Source organism: Caenorhabditis briggsae (assembly GCF_000004555.2).
Source record: "Caenorhabditis briggsae complete genome, chrV, whole genome shotgun sequence".
NCBI classification, from domain to species: Eukaryota; Metazoa; Nematoda; class Chromadorea; order Rhabditida; family Rhabditidae; genus Caenorhabditis; species Caenorhabditis briggsae.
The window spans coordinates 18,858,125-18,874,882 of record NC_013488.2 but is presented as its reverse complement, the minus strand read 5'-3'; the positions used below and the strand labels follow the sequence as shown (position 1 = coordinate 18,874,882).

General features: G+C 39.5%; 4 protein-coding genes across 4 annotated transcripts in view; all 4 read left to right on the top strand.

Annotated features, from left to right (window-relative positions):
* Cbr-gcy-22 overlaps positions 1-4,621 on the top strand; it is a gene marked incomplete at both ends in the record, with an annotated part of 5,928 nt that extends 1,307 nt beyond the window's left edge. The window contains 11 exons of the mRNA XM_045238595.1: positions 377-616; positions 662-894; positions 1,178-1,428; positions 1,460-1,855; positions 1,961-2,160; positions 2,323-2,584; positions 2,772-3,562; positions 3,605-3,797; positions 3,934-4,207; positions 4,254-4,348; positions 4,544-4,621. Of these exons, the coding sequence (XP_045092985.1) occupies positions 377-616; positions 662-894; positions 1,178-1,428; positions 1,460-1,855; positions 1,961-2,160; positions 2,323-2,584; positions 2,772-3,562; positions 3,605-3,797; positions 3,934-4,207; positions 4,254-4,348; positions 4,544-4,621 (3,013 nt within the window). The remainder of the gene's footprint in view (positions 1-376; positions 617-661; positions 895-1,177; positions 1,429-1,459; positions 1,856-1,960; positions 2,161-2,322; positions 2,585-2,771; positions 3,563-3,604; positions 3,798-3,933; positions 4,208-4,253; positions 4,349-4,543) is intronic.
* Positions 4,622-6,926: 2,305 nt separating this feature from the next.
* On the top strand, positions 6,927-10,369 carry CBG05566 (the record flags this gene model as incomplete). The annotated part of the gene is made up of 7 exons (XM_045238594.1): positions 6,927-7,078; positions 7,445-7,864; positions 8,391-8,713; positions 8,764-9,088; positions 9,242-9,328; positions 9,374-9,530; positions 10,100-10,369. The coding sequence occupies 7 exons, from the start codon at positions 6,927-6,929 to the stop codon at positions 10,367-10,369; spliced, it is 1,734 nt and encodes a 577-aa protein (XP_045092984.1).
* A 286-nt stretch (positions 10,370-10,655) lies between these two features.
* On the top strand, positions 10,656-12,557 carry CBG27321 (the record flags this gene model as incomplete). The annotated part of the gene is made up of 3 exons (XM_045238593.1): positions 10,656-11,012; positions 11,725-11,793; positions 12,036-12,557. The coding sequence occupies 3 exons, from the start codon at positions 10,656-10,658 to the stop codon at positions 12,555-12,557; spliced, it is 948 nt and encodes a 315-aa protein (XP_045098450.1).
* A 2,750-nt stretch (positions 12,558-15,307) lies between these two features.
* Positions 15,308-16,758, top strand: part of CBG05563 — a gene marked incomplete at both ends in the record, with an annotated part of 4,013 nt that continues 2,562 nt past the window's right edge. The window contains 2 exons of the mRNA XM_002638485.2: positions 15,308-15,478; positions 15,946-16,367. Of these exons, the coding sequence (XP_002638531.2) occupies positions 15,308-15,478; positions 15,946-16,367 (593 nt within the window). The remainder of the gene's footprint in view (positions 15,479-15,945; positions 16,368-16,758) is intronic.

The following is a 16,758-nucleotide window of genomic DNA, read 5'->3' as shown; positions in this document are numbered from 1 at the left end:
AATGATGGACAATATAATTAATTATTCGGTTATTTTTTCTTTGAGAAATAAACTATTGAAAAAGTGACAAAGACTTTCCCGCCAACCTAATAAAATGGATATGATAGATCTCGACGAGTATTACAAAAGGATACTAGTTGGAATACTGTAGATTGTCTATGAATAAAGTTACAAACCCAAGACCTTCGTAACTACGGCGCCACATGTATAAAGCCTTGTAATTTTGTTCATAGACAAGATACAGTATTCCAACTAGTATCAGTTCGTAGTACTTTTCAAGTTCTATTATATCCTTTTCAGCTGGTTCGAAAATTTTGATCCTGAAAGAAACTATGGCAGGGCCCGCGTATATAGCATTCCTTAAACCTTATTCCAGCTTGACTTGGGTTCTGACCAATTGTCGGGAAGCAGATGCAGTGGGATCAGTGATCAACTATGCTGAGGGCCATGCTCATGTGGTACTAGGTCCACCATGTACAAGACCCGCCCAAGTTGCAGGCTCTGTTGCCAAGTACCTAGACTTCCCTTTGATTCTATGGGGACCTCCATTCGACTCCAGTCTTCTGAATCAGTTTGAGTATCCTACAATTGCTTCTACCACGTCTAGTACACTATAGTAAGAGACATTGAAGAAAGCTTCAATGTAAAGAAATGATTACAGCCAAGCAAAATCTATGATGCGAATGATAAGCTACTTCAAATGGAGTGAGATCGCGCTGATCTATTATGTTGCAAGATCAGATCTGATTCCACGATGTACGCCGTTGATATCGGACTTCGAGACGTTGGTGAATAGCAATGACAACCTGACAATCACGTATCGGAGACAGATGAGTGTGATCACGAATACCAGCTATGCAACTGTACTTAGGAACTTGAAAGAGTTAGCAAGAGGTTTGAAGAATTTATCATAATAGATGCCCACTTTATACGTGCACTTTGAGCTCAATTATCTCGGTTTCTCTGAGAGGTATCAAAAACTGTTCAACTGATGAAATATTGGTGATATTATGATAAATAATTTATCAGTTGACACATTTTTGATATCTCTTATAGGATTCGAGATAATTAAGTTCAAACTTGACAGTGTGGGGCTCCTCGAGGTTAGAGACGCAGCGTGTCTCGTTGTCTGCGCCTCTAACATTTATCATATTATTATACAACTTCCTTTTTTTAGTCGTCGTCGTTTGCTTGGAATCCGATGAAGCCCGCCGAAACCTTATGATTTCGATTTCGGAAAACGGAATGGATACCGATGAGTATGTCTATCTGATGGTCGAGTCGAGAAGAGCCGGATTTTGTAAGGATTCTTCATTTTTTGATAAAATTTTAAATTCTTTTAGCAACAACATTCTGGAATGGGACCGATGGGAAAAACGATTTGGCATTACGAGCAGCTCGAAAGTTTTTGGTTATGGACAACCAAAAGTATAATGATACCACAACGTTTGTGCAGGAGGTCCAGACAGCGTTCTCCAGGCCACCTTTCAATTGTCCTAATTGTACTAATATAAGTCCTACCATATCCCAAGTGGGACCATTGGGAGATGCCTTACTACTGTATGCCTATGCACTGAATCGATCAATAGCTGCTGGAATTCCAAATCCTACGGGAACTCAATTTTGCAACATAGCAAAGGGAATGGAATTCTTAGGGTTTACTGGAAAAGTGATAGTAAACCAGAACACGACTCGCACTCCAATCTTCGTAGTCTACAATTTGGACACCGCCGACAAGGAATTCCCAGTGATGCAGATTGCGGAAGATCTAGATGACTCGTCGGACCCGGTAGAATCAACCGTGAATTATTATGTGATTTGTGTCGACGTTCGCAGAATTCTTGAATTGGGCACCGTAGTAGTTTACTTTTGCTGAAGTCCTGTCCTCCAAATCTTTAGTTTATAAGTGTCCGATTATTCTGTGAGAGGTTCGGCCATTAATTTACTTTTTGACATTCAGATCACCCTGACAGCACCAGAGTCAAAAATATGGGGTACATGGGGAGGTACAGCGCCGTTGAGCACCCCGCTTTGTGGATTTACGGGGACAGACTGCCCAAAATCATTCACGGATCAGTATTTGGCTATCATTCTGGGATGCACAGCAGCTGCATTGGTTTTGATTATTGCAGTGATTTCGACGATCGTGTTTTTGGTTAGGTAAGGTCCCTTTAGCTCAATTATCTCAATTCCTATGCGAGATATCGAAAAAGTGTCAACTGATAAACTATTTCTGATGTTATGATAAACAATTTATCAGTTGACAACTTTTTGATATCTTTTAAAGGAACCGAGAAAAATTGGCTCAAAGTTGATCTCCAGATCTAAGCGTCTCGAGGAGGAACGTCTCAACCAGCTATGGCAAGTTCACTTTGCCACTCTTGTCAAGCCTCCACAAAAGAACACAATGCACAGTTCTCGAAGTCTTCAAAGTACAGTAACCACGAGTACAAAAGTCACAATCAACTCGAAAAAGGATACTGAACGTCACAGTTTCTACTTCCTGAACAACGACTCCGTGGTAGCAAGGAAGCACAATTTCCGCGCGGTTTTCACTAAAAACGATAGAGCAATGTTTAGAAAAGTGAGTCACGGGTTCAAGGTTTCCATTCGGTCGGGAAATTTTGCTAACCGACCGACCGCCGACCGCGCATTTACGCATCAACGCGCAAATCGACAAATTCGGTCTGCGGTCGGTCGGCGGTCGCCGATTCTCAACCAAAGACTCACACGGGTTATCTAGGCAGTTTTCATGATATTCAATTTTTCAGATGCGAAATGTAGATCACGATAATCTTTGCAAGTTCATCGGATTGTCTCTCGACTCCCCCACCTTGATCTCTGTCTGGCGTTACTGTTCCCGTGGATCCCTCCAAGATGTCATTGCAAAAGGTTCCCTTCAGATGGATTGGTTCTTCAAGTACTCGTTGATGCGTGACGTGGCAGAAGCCATTTACTACTTACATCACTCGCCGATCGGACCACATGGGTGGTTGAGCTCTTCCACTTGTTTGGTTGATGAGAGATGGCAGGTCAAAGTAACGTTCTTTGGGTTATCAGCTATCAAACAATTCGAGGTCAAGGAGCAAAAAGATTTCCTACACACCGCGCCAGAACACATTCGAGACGTCCATCTACCTATTACCAAAGAAATGGATATTTACTCATTTGCTATCATCTGCTCAGAACTTATCACCAAGAAAAGCGCATGGGACTTGGAAAACGAAACTTTTGATATCGAGGAACTGGTGTATAAGATTAAGAAAGGAGGTCGTACACCGGTTCGACCATCGCTGGAGACCGAAGACGAGCATAATGGAAGTATGTCATTGTTGGTGAGAGATTGCTGGAATGAGAATCCGGATCAGAGGCCGACCAGTGAACAAATCAAGACACTAATGAAGAGTATGAATCACAATAGGTCTAGTAATCTCATGGACCATGTCTTCAATGTGCTAGAGCAGTATGCTTCGAACTTGGAGGATGAGGTTCAATCCCGTATGAAGGAGCTTACAGAGGAGAAAAAGCGAAGTGATGTTCTCCTGTACAGAATGCTTCCAAAGTAAACGAATCACTAAAATCAGTTTTAATTTTTCAATTTCAGACAAGTCGCTGAAAAACTAAAACTGGGTCAATCTGTGGAACCGGAAACGTTCGATTGTGTCACTATATTCTTCTCTGACGTCGTATCCTTCACCACGTTGGCTTCCAGATGTACCCCTCTACAAGTTGTCAATCTCCTGAATGATTTGTACACAACCTTCGATGCGATTATTGAGCAGCACGATGTTTATAAGGTAAGCCGGACCTAATTCCCAAGACCTAGAATATTAAACATGACCGAATGGGACCAGGTGGTCTTGACCATCCGGGTATGGTCATCTTCATTCTTCATGGTCCCGCTATAATCAAACAGAGCCAATTTTATTTTAGGTGGAAACCATTGGCGATGGCTACCTCTGCGTATCCGGTCTTCCCCACAGAAATGGAAACGAGCACGCTAAAGAAATCTCATCCATGTCATTTGCCCTTCTGAAAGCCATCAAAACATTCCGAGTGCCCCATCTACCAAAAGAACGAATCAACATCCGAGTTGGCTTGCATACCGGACCCGTTGTCACCGGTGTCGTCGGAATGACAATGCCCAGATATTGTCTGTTCGGAGACTCGGTGAACACCGCGAGTCGAATGGAGAGTAATGGAAAGCGTGGGTTTTCAGATTGGAATTATTGCTTAAAAATGCTATATTTCAGCCGGAAGAGTTCACATTAGTACCGAATGTAAAAATTTCCTAACTGACACTATTGGAGGATATCAGACGGAACCAAGAGGAGAGGTTATCGTTAAAGTAAGTACGCGCACTTTGATCTCAATTGTCTCGGCTCCTATAAGAGTTATCAAAAATCTGTTAACTGATAAAATGTTTGTCATAATATCACCAACATTTCATTAGTTGATACATTTTTGTTATCTCTTATAGAAATTAGGATAACTGAGCTCAAAGATACGGTAGGTTTTCTCAAAGTAAAGAGGTTATTTGCAGGGAAAAGGAGCTGTCCAAACTTATTGGCTGTTGACGGATGATGAAATCGAAGCGAAGAATGATGGAGAATCTGTTTGAATCTGGAAATAATGAAACCTCAAATAATGTACATATATAAAGTTTTATTGTTTTAAAGTTTTCGATTTTCTCTTTTATCAGGTGCCGGCTTCTGATTTCTGGTCAGGAATTGATGATATCATCCAGATTCTGGTCTTTACTTGCACAAAAAAACGGCTGTATGGCGGGCCAACCTAGAAAAAACTAACTTTTAATTTGCGCTAATTCATCTCGGTTCTTGAGAAAAATATGAAAAATTTGTCAACTAACAAAATGCTTATCATATTATCAAAAACATTTTATCAATTGACACATTTTTGATATCTCTAATAGGAGCCGAGATAATTGAGCTCAAACTTGACTGTGTGGGGGGGGGGGGGGGTGGCTTTCTATTACAGGTTTCACGGTATTTTGAAAACATATTTTGGTATCAGTGAAATGCATCTCGGGGAACAACCTGCATAACAACAGAATAGACAAGAGAGAATCATTCTCTCCCTGTCCTCCGCGCACTTTTCTTATTGTTGTTACATATCTTACCTCTCTTCTCTCCCATATGATTTTGCCGTCTGCTACAATTTTTATTATTAAATTTCACTATTACAAATTTTTCAATTCGGAACATTTCTAAACTGATTTTACATGACAACTAGGGTGAGTTTTCGAAAGTAGATGACGTCTTAAGCCATAAATCATAAACTTACACACATCAAAGTCAAACCAGAGGGGGGCTAACACATGATGACAAATTAGATGGAGGGGCGTCTTGTCCGTTCATTCACATCTAAAAATTGAACAGACTAAAAAACAGTATTACTATCTGTCCATGTACACCTCGATACCGCATGATTCATCGTTGCAGACCGGCGACGGATTCGTCACACGTATTCATACTTCTTCTACTACTCCGAGTACTAAATTTGAAATTGTGGAAAATGAGGAGAGGACACAGCCTCAAAAAGTGAAGAGTGGTTTCAGGCAGTGAGTTTTTTTTCTGTTCCTATACCTGTAATACAAGGGCAGAAACCGAGCTACTGGTCACCCAAGCCGTCATATTTATGTGCATGCATCTCAGCTACTGTCAAATATACCAAAAAATGGTCAACTGATAAAACATTGGTGATATTATGATAATCAATTCTCCAGTTGACAAATTTTTAGTATCTTTTACAGATAATGAGATGTTTGAGCTCAAACACGTAACGGCCCTTCTATTGCAGGTTTTACGGTACAGTTGGATAATAACGAGTTGAGTATGATCATCTGGAGATCTTTAGTATCGTTTCCAAAAAAAAACGAGGTCATCAGAAAACTTGTCTATGATATGATCAGATAGGTGATATGTGTGTGATTAGGCGAATTTCATTTTATTGATTCTTAATCTAGAGTTTTTTACTATTTTTTAAAAATATTTTTTTTTCTTGATTACCGCAAATTTGTAAAATCTTTCAAGTACTAAATTTTCGACTTCAAATTGACCCTAAATGTTAAGTTCAAAGCGAGTTATGGGTCAAAAACCATAAAATATCATACTTTGGATGTCACATTCTTTAAGCTTAACTATCTCGGTTTTTGGAAAAGCTATCAAAAAGCTGTCAACTAATAAAATATTGGTGATATTATGATAAACAATTTATCAGTATACAAATTTTCGATATCTCTTACAGAAATCGAGATAAATTGGCTCAAAGATAGAAGTTAGGGAGTTCTTCTACCGCAAATGCTTTAATGTCCACAGTATACGTCCACTTTGCGGTTAATTATCTCCCTTCCTGTATAAGATACAAAAAAATTGTTAACTGATAAAATATTTCTTATAATATCACCTATATTTTATCAGTTGACCAGTTTCTGATACCTTTTAAAAGAACCGAGATCTATGGGCTCAAAGTTAGAGCGCACAGTAGGTGCTAAATGACTAATGGCATTTTCACTCAAAAAAAAAACACAAACTGTTGACTTTTGGATGGACACACTCCGCCCATCGTTTGAGTGGCCATCATCATCCTCATCCGTCTAAGCAAACAAACACATGTCTCTATTGAGAAAAATAGGAGAATGACCGCCAACCCAGCAGCCAGTTTTCGCCGCATCCCCCCTGTTTTGCGCCCCTCTGTGTGGGCTTTTGGCTTTCCTTCTTTTTCGCTTGACCGATCATTTCTAGCGTTCTTGATTTTCAAAGATCGTTTGGCTGCCGATTTTTAAGATGATTTTCGGACATACCTAAATTTTCCCTGATTCTTTGGGGACAAAAAGTAGCTATGGAAGCTACACTAAACTAGTATTTTCCAGATTCGCTGTGCGTCTCGGCTTGGCTCTTCTAACCATGACCATATTACTAACCCTCCTTCTATTATTCGCATCTCCAGCCGTTCATGGAGAAGTCTATGAATGGCCAGCGCCATCGGATGCCATTGAGAGGAAGTTCGAAAAAGCAGCATTGACATCTGATAATGCGGCTTGTTCGAAAATTGGAGGGTAGGATCCGGGTCTTTGCGGGCCCTGCCATAGCTTCTTTCAGAATCAATATTTTTGAACCAACTAAACTAAATATGATAGAAGAACTCAAGAACTACAAAATGATATTGATTGGAAAACTGTACCTTGTCTATGAATAAAGTTACGGGCCAAAAACCGTCTGAGCTACGCGGTCACAGGTTTAAAGCCTTGTAACTTTGTCCATAGACACGATACAGTAACCCAAATAGTAAGATTTTGTAGTATTTGTTGAGTTCTATCATATCCATTCTAATTGTTCCAAGAATACTGATTCTGAAAGAAACTATGGGGTGGGGCCCGGTTTCCAAGTATTTCTAGGATTACTTTTCAATTTTTCACTTTTAGAGAAATCCTTCGCAAAGGTGGAAACTCTATCGATGCTTCCATCGCTTCAATGTTCTGTCTAGGAGTGGTCAATCCACAAAGTTCGGGTATTGGCGGAGGATTTCTTATGACCTACTACGAAGAGAAGTCTGGGAATTGTTATTCTATCGATGCTCGTGAGACTGCTCCAGCTGCTGCTCATAGAGACATGTTTTTGAATGATAGTGATGGGTCGAAGTACGGTTTCAAGGCGGCGGGCACACCTGGAGAGATCGCAGGATACTGGCATGTGTTCAAGAAGTTTGGAAGTGGAAAAGTGACGTGGAAGGAGTTGGTGCAGCCATCAGTGAAACTCGCCAGGGATGGACATCCAGTGTCGCCATACTTGGCTACTGTAATGAAAGTCAAGGAAAGGCATTTTAGGCTGTTCCCTAGTGTTAAGTGAGTGGATTAATTTTCTAAAGGTTCCAATTTGCCCGGGTTTAACCCATTTTGACATGTTGTGTCCGGATGGTCTAGTAGATTTTTCCATCAAGCGTCCGCACCAAAGTTCGACTCCACCGGGTGTCAAAACTTTTGTATTTTTGTGTGGTCTTCGAAAAACCCATTTTTATCCGCTGGACCTTTGGAACATTTTGAAAAGGAGTTTTGATTTAAACAGGGGCGGTCACTAGCTGATCCTACAATAGTCTTATTTAAAATCAATATTTTTGGAGCAATCAAAATAGATATGATAGAACTCAACGAGTACTACAAAATGATGTTTGTTGAATTACTGTACCAATGAACACTGTTACAAGCCATGAAGCTCCGTCGGTTTTCAGCTTGTAACTTTGCTCATAGACAAGACACAGTAATCCAAAGATCATCATGTTGTAGTACTCTTCGAGTTCTATTATGTCTAATTTACTATTAGTTGATCTAAAATAATTGATAGCAAGCCCCGTTATATAGAACTCTGTTTCAGACACTGGATCAACCCTGAAACCAATGCCACTTACGCATCTGGAGACATCCTGAAGCGCCCAAAACTTGCAAAGACTCTCGAAAGACTCGGAAACTCTCCAAACCCGGTTCAGCTTTTCTATCACGGTGAAATGGCTAAAATCATGGCCAAAGAGTTCCAAGAGGGCGGTGGTTTGATTACAGAGAAGGATTTGGCGAATTATAAAGTCAGAGAATATGTGAATTCCAATTCGAATGACCACTTTAGAGGGACCTTGACAATGTGTGGAGGTCCACCACCTAGCTCCTTCGGAGTTACACAGCTGATCATTTCAGTGATGAGCAGTGAGTCTTCAGAAGTTCTCCCAAGCTAATAGTTGAGATATAATTTCCAGAACTCTTCCCCGAAGGCCACCACGACGACATCTATCAAGACCCTAAAGTGCTTCACAAGTACATTGAAGCCATGAAATTCTCCTACGCTCAACGCACTCTTCTCGGAGACCATGACTTTGTCAAAGGGGCTCTGGAACTTTCCAAAAACTTAACTACCCCAGAATACACTCAATGGGTGATTGATAGAATGGAGGAGAAGGCGCAACCATCAAAGAACTATGGAGGCATCGCACAGTACGTTCCACCGGACCATGGTACCAGCCACGTGTCCGCTATGGATCAATATGGGAATGGAGTCTCGGTGACAACAACTATTAATAGATGGTAAGGTTTGAGCCCAATTATCTCGGTTCCTATGTGAGATAGCAACAGTATGTCAACTGATAAAACATTATTGATATTATGATAAAAATTTTGTCAGTTGACAAGTTTCTGATATCTTTTACAGGAATCGAGATAATTCAGCTATCATTTAAGGTTCGGTGCCGCAGTCGAGTCCACCGAGTTCGGAATTCTATGGAACGACGAGATGGATGACTTCAGTACCCCAGGAATGGAGAATGGGTTAGTGACATTTGATTTGAACATGTTTAATCAAGGTTGCTGCAGATTTGGCTTCGCTCCATCTGAAACCAACTTCATCGAACCAGGAAAGCGACCGATGAGCAGTATGTCTCCAATGGTGATTTTCGATCATGTCACCAAAAAAGTTAGGATGGTTATCGGAGGATCCGGTGGATCGAAGATTATTTCGGCGCTGGCTAAGGTAAGAGAAAAGAGGAGCGTTCTAAAATGCTAATCTTTTTCATCATTGAAAGTTCGGAACCTACTACCGTATTTCCTCCAATAGATCCTCAAAGCTCTCACCCGAACCATCAACTTTGAGCTCCATTATCTCAGCTCCTGTGAAAGATATCGAAAACTTGTCGACCAATAAATTATTTATCGTAATATGAGCAATATTTTATCAGTTAACAGATTTCTGATATCTTTCAAAGCAACCGAGATAATTGAGCTCAAAGTTGATGGTTAAGGGTGTCGTTCAATAGAAGGAAATACATAAACTTCAAATTCAATTATCTCGGTTCATTCAAAAGATACCAAAAAGTGGTCAATTGATGAAATGCTTGTCATATTATTCCCAATATTTATCAGTTGATAACTTTTTGATAACCCTCATAGCAACCGAGATTATTGAGCTCAAAGTTGTCGACTTGTATTGGGGCCATCCTGACGTTGAGAATGAAGTATTCATAATGATTGAACAACGAACCAGATTTCAAACCCCTAAATTTTGAATTTCGCGCTCACAAAACTAAGACTAACAATTTTCAGTCCGTGGTTCGCTCTCTAATCTTCCATGACTCCATCAAAAAGGCAATCGACGCCCCAATGATCCACAACCAGTTCACCCCGGACATCACCCAACTCGACGACGAGTTTCCTCAAAATATGAAGTCGATACTAGAAACTGAATACCTTCAAAAGTTCCGAAACACCACCGGATTCGAGGGAATCATTCAAGGTGTCAATGTTCTGGAGGATGGGATTTATGCTTGTGGAGATTATAGGAGGAAGACTGATCAGGAGCCAGCTGGATTTTAATTTAATTGTTTAATTATCTTTTTAATTTGTTGTTCTGTTGAAATGGGTATTAATGTAAGGTATTTGAGAATTTCAATTAATATATGAATTATTCGCCTTGTGTTTGTTTTTAAGGTCCCCAAGGACCAAATAGGGGAAAACGCATCTGCCATTTAATCCACCTATAATTATGGACCCTTCACCCTTTAGGCTTCAGCCAATGGACAGGTGATTGGACCGCCCATGCTAAGACTAGCCCTTTGGACCAATCTCAGCATTTCTACGACAGAAACCTTGCCCACCATATATGCCCCTATTCTACCTGCATTCCTATTATTTCGGAACTTCAATGGGACCATCTGATACAGTATCTAGTATTATATCAAGCCATCAAGTGATAGCACCACTGGCTGAGATACCCAGGTCAGAGACTTCAGTGGAAGAGTCTGAAGCTTCGGAATTCGAAGTAGTTCAAGAAGCAGTGGATTCAGATGAACACTACTCTTCTGAAGAGGAATTAGAGGATTCTGGAGTTGATGACGTGCAATGGAGATCAGAAATGAGAGAAGAAGTCGAGAAGAAGGAAAAGAAGGCAAAAATCAGAATTCTCAAAATCCTTGCTCTTCACGTTTTGCTCATCGCCGCTCTTACTTCCAATGAATGGGTTAGTGGCCTAATTTCAACGCGCTACTGAGCGTATTGTTAGATCCGGTGGCGAAATTCTTAAAGGCGCATTCACGGTGAACTTTCTAAAGTAAATGCGCTCTAACGCGAATACTGTAGTTAAGCGCGCTGAGTATCGATGCGCATGCTTAAAAAATGAATTACTGAGTCGCTACGCAGCGAAATTGCGACCAAAAATAAAAAGAGCGCGAAACAATTTTTTTTGAAAAACGTTCCGGAAAATTCACCGTGCGCATTTAAAGGAGCATGTACTTTCGTAATTATGTTCTGGCCTGTTTTTTTCGATTTTTAGGTAATTTTGAGCTATTTTTACTTATAAATCCGAAAAATCGCAAAAAATTACATTAAAACAATGAAAAATGACCTATTTTGTCGCGATTAGTCAGAATTCTGTGGAAAAAAAATAGTTCAAAATCGATAAAATTCGTAGAAAAATCGAAAAAAGTCATTAAAAGGCGCATTCAAAGAAGCACATTCTATTTTCTAGCCGAATTTCGACAAAAATAGGCTAGAAAATAGAGTGTGCTCCTTTAAATGCGCCTTTAAGGAAATTTCCCTGGCTTTTCAACGAATTTCATCAATTTATACACTATTTTTTGCACAGAAATCCGACAAATCGCGAAAAATTGCAAATAAACCGGGGTTTTCAATGATTTCCATGGTTTTTGATGCAACTTCTTGCCAATTTTTAGGATTTTCATGTCAAAAATTGTGCAAAATCGATGAAATTCATGGAAAAATCGAAAAAGATCGTTATAGGCGCATTCAAAGAAGAACAAATTATTTCCTAGCCAATGTTTGTCGATTTTTCTACGAACTACGACAAAAATAGGCTAGAAAATCATGTGTGCTCCTTTAAATGCCCCATTTGAAGGTCTATTTCAATTTTTCTTCGAATTTCTGCGATTTTGAACTATTTTTACACAGAAATTCGAAAAATCGAAAAAAAATTGCATGAAAACCATGACAATTTTTTTTCTATTTTTCGATAGACTTTTTTCAGATCGGAATCTATTTTAAGCCCCCTCTCTCCCGCATCGCTTTCCAACAACTTCAACACGAGCTCAACAAGGATGGCGACGTTTTTCTAGAAGCCTTGAAAATCGGCTCAGCGTTGAAGAAGTTCAATCAGCTGGATTTCCATGAGCAACTATGCAATAAGCCTTGGACTCCTCTTCCATCGAAATTCGAAGGCGTTCAGGAGTATCTCGAATTCATTGGGAGGAATGGAACGGCTTATGAAGAAGTGATGTACCTCAGTACACTGGAATTCGCCTCTAGCTTCCGACCCGCCACCTTCTTTCGGATGACGCATTCATCGGGAGGAGGATTCTGGAAGAATGAGTTGGTCCAAGCTTCGTTCGATCATAGCGGAGAAGGAAGTACATGCAGTATTGAAAATGGTCTATTGACTGTGAGGCAATTCTATGAAGGACCATCGGGAGAACAGAAGAAGCAGTACACAAGAATCTATTATCTGAAAACTAGTGATTTGATTCGCTCCGTTGACTCATTATCTTATTAAAGTTTTTTTTTTGAATAAACTGAATGAAATTCATTTTTCTACAATTTGAAACTCTTTTTGCGCATCCGCAGGGGTCGAATTTAAAAGAAAAACACAAAAAAAGGTGCGGCAATGAAAACTATATTTTAAGGTTGTGGTTGTAGAGAAGTTCCTGTCGAGTCGAGTGGCACCAGACGACTTCTTACTTCTCTGGGAACGAATCGAGTCCGGCGATGCGGTACTGGTTGCCAGTCAGTCGGTGATCTCTCTTCGACAATTCCACTCTGAAAAGCACACACACTTTTAGATATACAGTAACGGCCAATAATATATACTAAAAACGTATTTTTCAGTTGATTTTCAGCATTTTCAGGAGTCGAAAATGGTTAAAATGGCTACAAACCTCTGTGGAGTGCAGTAATTGCGGCGGTAGGCTCTTCCGACGTCCCATTTGTTGAATGGATACGACATGTAGCAGGCGCCGGCGACGAACGCGGTCGTGATCACTCCCGAGTAGAACTGTTCGAACCACATGCTGAAAAATAGCGGAATTTTAGAAGAATCGGTAAGAAAGATAGCGAATTTCGAGAGGAAAAACGGGAGAGATAGAGAAAATCGGCGAAGTCTTCACTTCACTGTGGAGACGACGAGAATCAGAGAGTTAGTTGCTGAGAATAAGGAATGAAAAACAAGTTTCAGCTCAGAATCGGCACATTTTAGCATTGTTTTCATCAAAAATAGAGACAAAAAAAATTGTTTCGGTTGCGAACGGCTTGGACAAGCCAGATGATTAATTGTTCAGTTTTTCAACGATTTTTTAAGCTTAAATGAATGCTCAACAAGTTTTTTGTAGAATTTTTAGCTATTAATTCAAGAAAAAGGAACATTTCAGCGCTTTTTAACAGAAAAACTGAATTTCGGCCCTTCGAATGGAATTTGAGCGATTTTCAATAATTTTCAACCTATAACAGGCACTTTTTCATCGAAATTTGTAGGTCATGAGCTCTCTGAAGCTTTAGATCCGTCGAACTTCTGTCCAAATTGAATAAAATCCGAATTTGTATTGAAATCTGCAAATTTCGGTTTGTAACTCAAAAAACTTACTTTCCCTTCACCAACAAAGCATCAGCTATAACTTTAACACTTCCTAATTTGATTTTCGACCTAATTAGCAAAAAAATTGTGAAAAAAACACGAAAAACGGCGAAGGTTCGTCGAAAAAAGCTAGCGAGTAAATCGACAGCGCAGAGGGGCGGAGCCAAAGCGCTCTTTTGCAAGGCTCGCGCGCGGTTTTCGCAAGAGTGCGGCAGGGAGTTGAGGTTTTTCTTCTTTTCGCGAAGGAAAAGATTGGAAGAATGTAACATAAAATTGGAGATGTTCAAAATGGAAAAATTAATGAGAAAAAAGCTTAAAATGTATTGAAGGGCACTTCCTATCAGAAGAAAGGAGAATTAATTAAAAAATAGGAAGGGAATGTAGTTGTCTAATGCTTAGAAAAAATGACATGAACAAAAATTATTTTAAGGTTAATTTGTTCTTTTCCAGCCGATCTTTTACAATTTGAAGTGCTTTTTTGTTAGAAAATTATACAGTTATTGCGAATTTTTATTAAAACTCGCTAAATACTCCGATTTTCATCTTTTTTAGTATTCAATTCAAGTTTCTCACCATCAGGCCAAAACTCTCTGACTTTCAACTTTGAACCCATATATCTCGTTACCTGTAGAAGATATCCAAAATTGGTCAACTAATAAAACATTTTTTAAATCATAATTAACATTTTATCAGTTGACCACTTCTTGATATCTTTTGCAGGAAATGAGAAAAATTGGCTCAAAGTTGACGGTCTGGTAGGTGTATTCTATGTGACTGCTTACGGTAGTTGGATTGTTTAAACTTCATTTTAATAATTCTTGTACTGAACCCCAACATCTTCATTCTCAATTGTTTTCCATTATTTTTTTCCAATCTCCGGAACTCCGCTGATGATGCTCCATGACGAAAAATCATGCCTTCCCAATAACGCGTCAATGTGTCAAAAAATTGTTTGACGGATATCGCGGAGCTCTGTGTTCAGGCGTTCGTCATGTATGGCGAGCATGGAATATCATGACAAACAAATAAATACAAATAGGCGGGAAAGAGCTTTTTCGGCTCATTATTTTTGATCAAACTTGGCAGGATAATCCTGCCAGGCTCTGAATTTTTTTGAAGTACCATTCCTTTCGCTTTGCAAGAGAAGTTTACCTTATACGTGCTCTTTGAGCCCGTATATCTAGGTTTCTATAAGAGATATCAAAAATTTGTCAACTAGTGAAATATTGCTGATAACATGATAAATTATTTTTCACAAGTTCTTGATATCTGATATGGGTACCGAGATAGTTGAGTTTGAAGTTGACGGTTTAAATGTGCTTCTTGCTTCCCCGGAAAAGGGAAATTTAATTTTTATTAAAATGTTATTTTCCGAAGAATCAGAGAAACATTATCCAATTACGGATTCCGTGAATCAGAAAAACAGGTTTTTTAGATTTCAGGTCATCCCCCTCCTCCTCCTCGTCTTATCACTTTTGCCCTCCCAGAGGATAACGAATCCTGAATTTCCTCCCCCTTTTCACTTTCTCTCTTCTCTTATTATCCCTTCTCTTCTGGTGTCCGATATCACCGGGGCGTTCAAAGATAGCGGGGAATTTTCATTTTTACGATTCCCATTCCATTGGCTTCTTCTTTTCATTTTTGACTTTTACCTTTTTAAATTCCCTTAGTTTCAGATGACAACCAAAACTGCTCCCAAACAGGGAACCACGCCAAAAGAGCTGAAAGCGAAAAAGGATTCCAAGATAAAAGGAACCGCTCCAGAGCCACCAAAGAATGGTCCACCAAAGACGTCGCCGCCGAACACAATTGAGAAGAAGGGGATTTTAAGAAGCCTATCGTTTCAGGTGAGTACCTTTTAAGATCAATTATCTCGGTTTCTATAAGAGACGTCAAAAATTTGAAAACTAATAAAATATTGGAAATATAATGATAAACATTTTATCTGTTGACAGATTTTTGATAACTTTTGAAGGAGCCGAGATAATCGAGCTCAAAGTGTACATATTGGGTGGGCTTCTTTTAGAGCATATAGCGACGGTACCCTCTCCAATTTCAGAGTCAATTACTTAGAATATTAAAGATTAATTATCTTGGTACCTATGACAGATATCAAAAGATTTTCAACAGTTGAATCATTCATCATATTATCACCAATATTTTATCAGTTGACTATTTTTTGATATCTCTCATAGCAACCGTGATAATTGAGTTTAAAGTGAACGTATGAGGTATTCTAGACGTAAAGGTAGTTGATTAGTTGCTAGCTCACAAGTTCAAATCCTTCAGACTTCCCGAAATCCTCCTTTTCCAGTTCTCCAACCTCACCCGCAAGAAGTGCAACGACTATGACCTAACCCCAGAAGAAGACGGTGCTGGTTACGACGAGATGGGACCAGTGCTTGGTGTCCAAAACTACGGAATCCTTCTCAAAAAATACAAGCGAAAGAATCGCTCTGCAAAATGGGCCAAACGGTTCTTCGTGCTCAAAGAGTGCTTTTTGATCTACTACGCTACGAGCTATAAGAAAGTTTTCGAGAAGACGAGACGGATTGATTTGCATCCAAAAGGAATTATCCCTCTTATCGGATGTTCTATTGTCTCTGGAGGAGATGTTGATAAGAAGAATTGCCTTCTGATTGCTCATCCGCAATTGCCATCGGCTATTATTGTGGCAGCAGCTGATCATCAAATGCAAGAAAAATGGTTGAAGGCATTGAGAAGTGCCACTAAGATGTAAGCTTGATGAAGTACCGAGTTTTGTAGCCCATATATCTAGATTCCCGTCAAAGGTATCAAAACGTAGTCAACTGATAAAATATTTCTGATATTATGATAAACATTTTATCAGTTGACAAATTGTTGATATCTCTTACAGGATTCGAGATTTTTGGCGTCAAAGTTGGCGGTTTGGATGGTGTGGTCTATTAGAGTGTTTAAAGAGGGACTCCGACCAAAAATTTTTATTGCCTTACAATGCGTTATAATGTATTTATTTGTCAAATATTATTGTGAAAAAATCTCAAAGAAAATCCGAAATCCTCGAGAAATCGGCGTTGAATAGGAAGAAAATTCAAAAAAAGGTGCCGCCGGGGGACGAGGATTTCAGTGAGAAGCTAGGCCACGG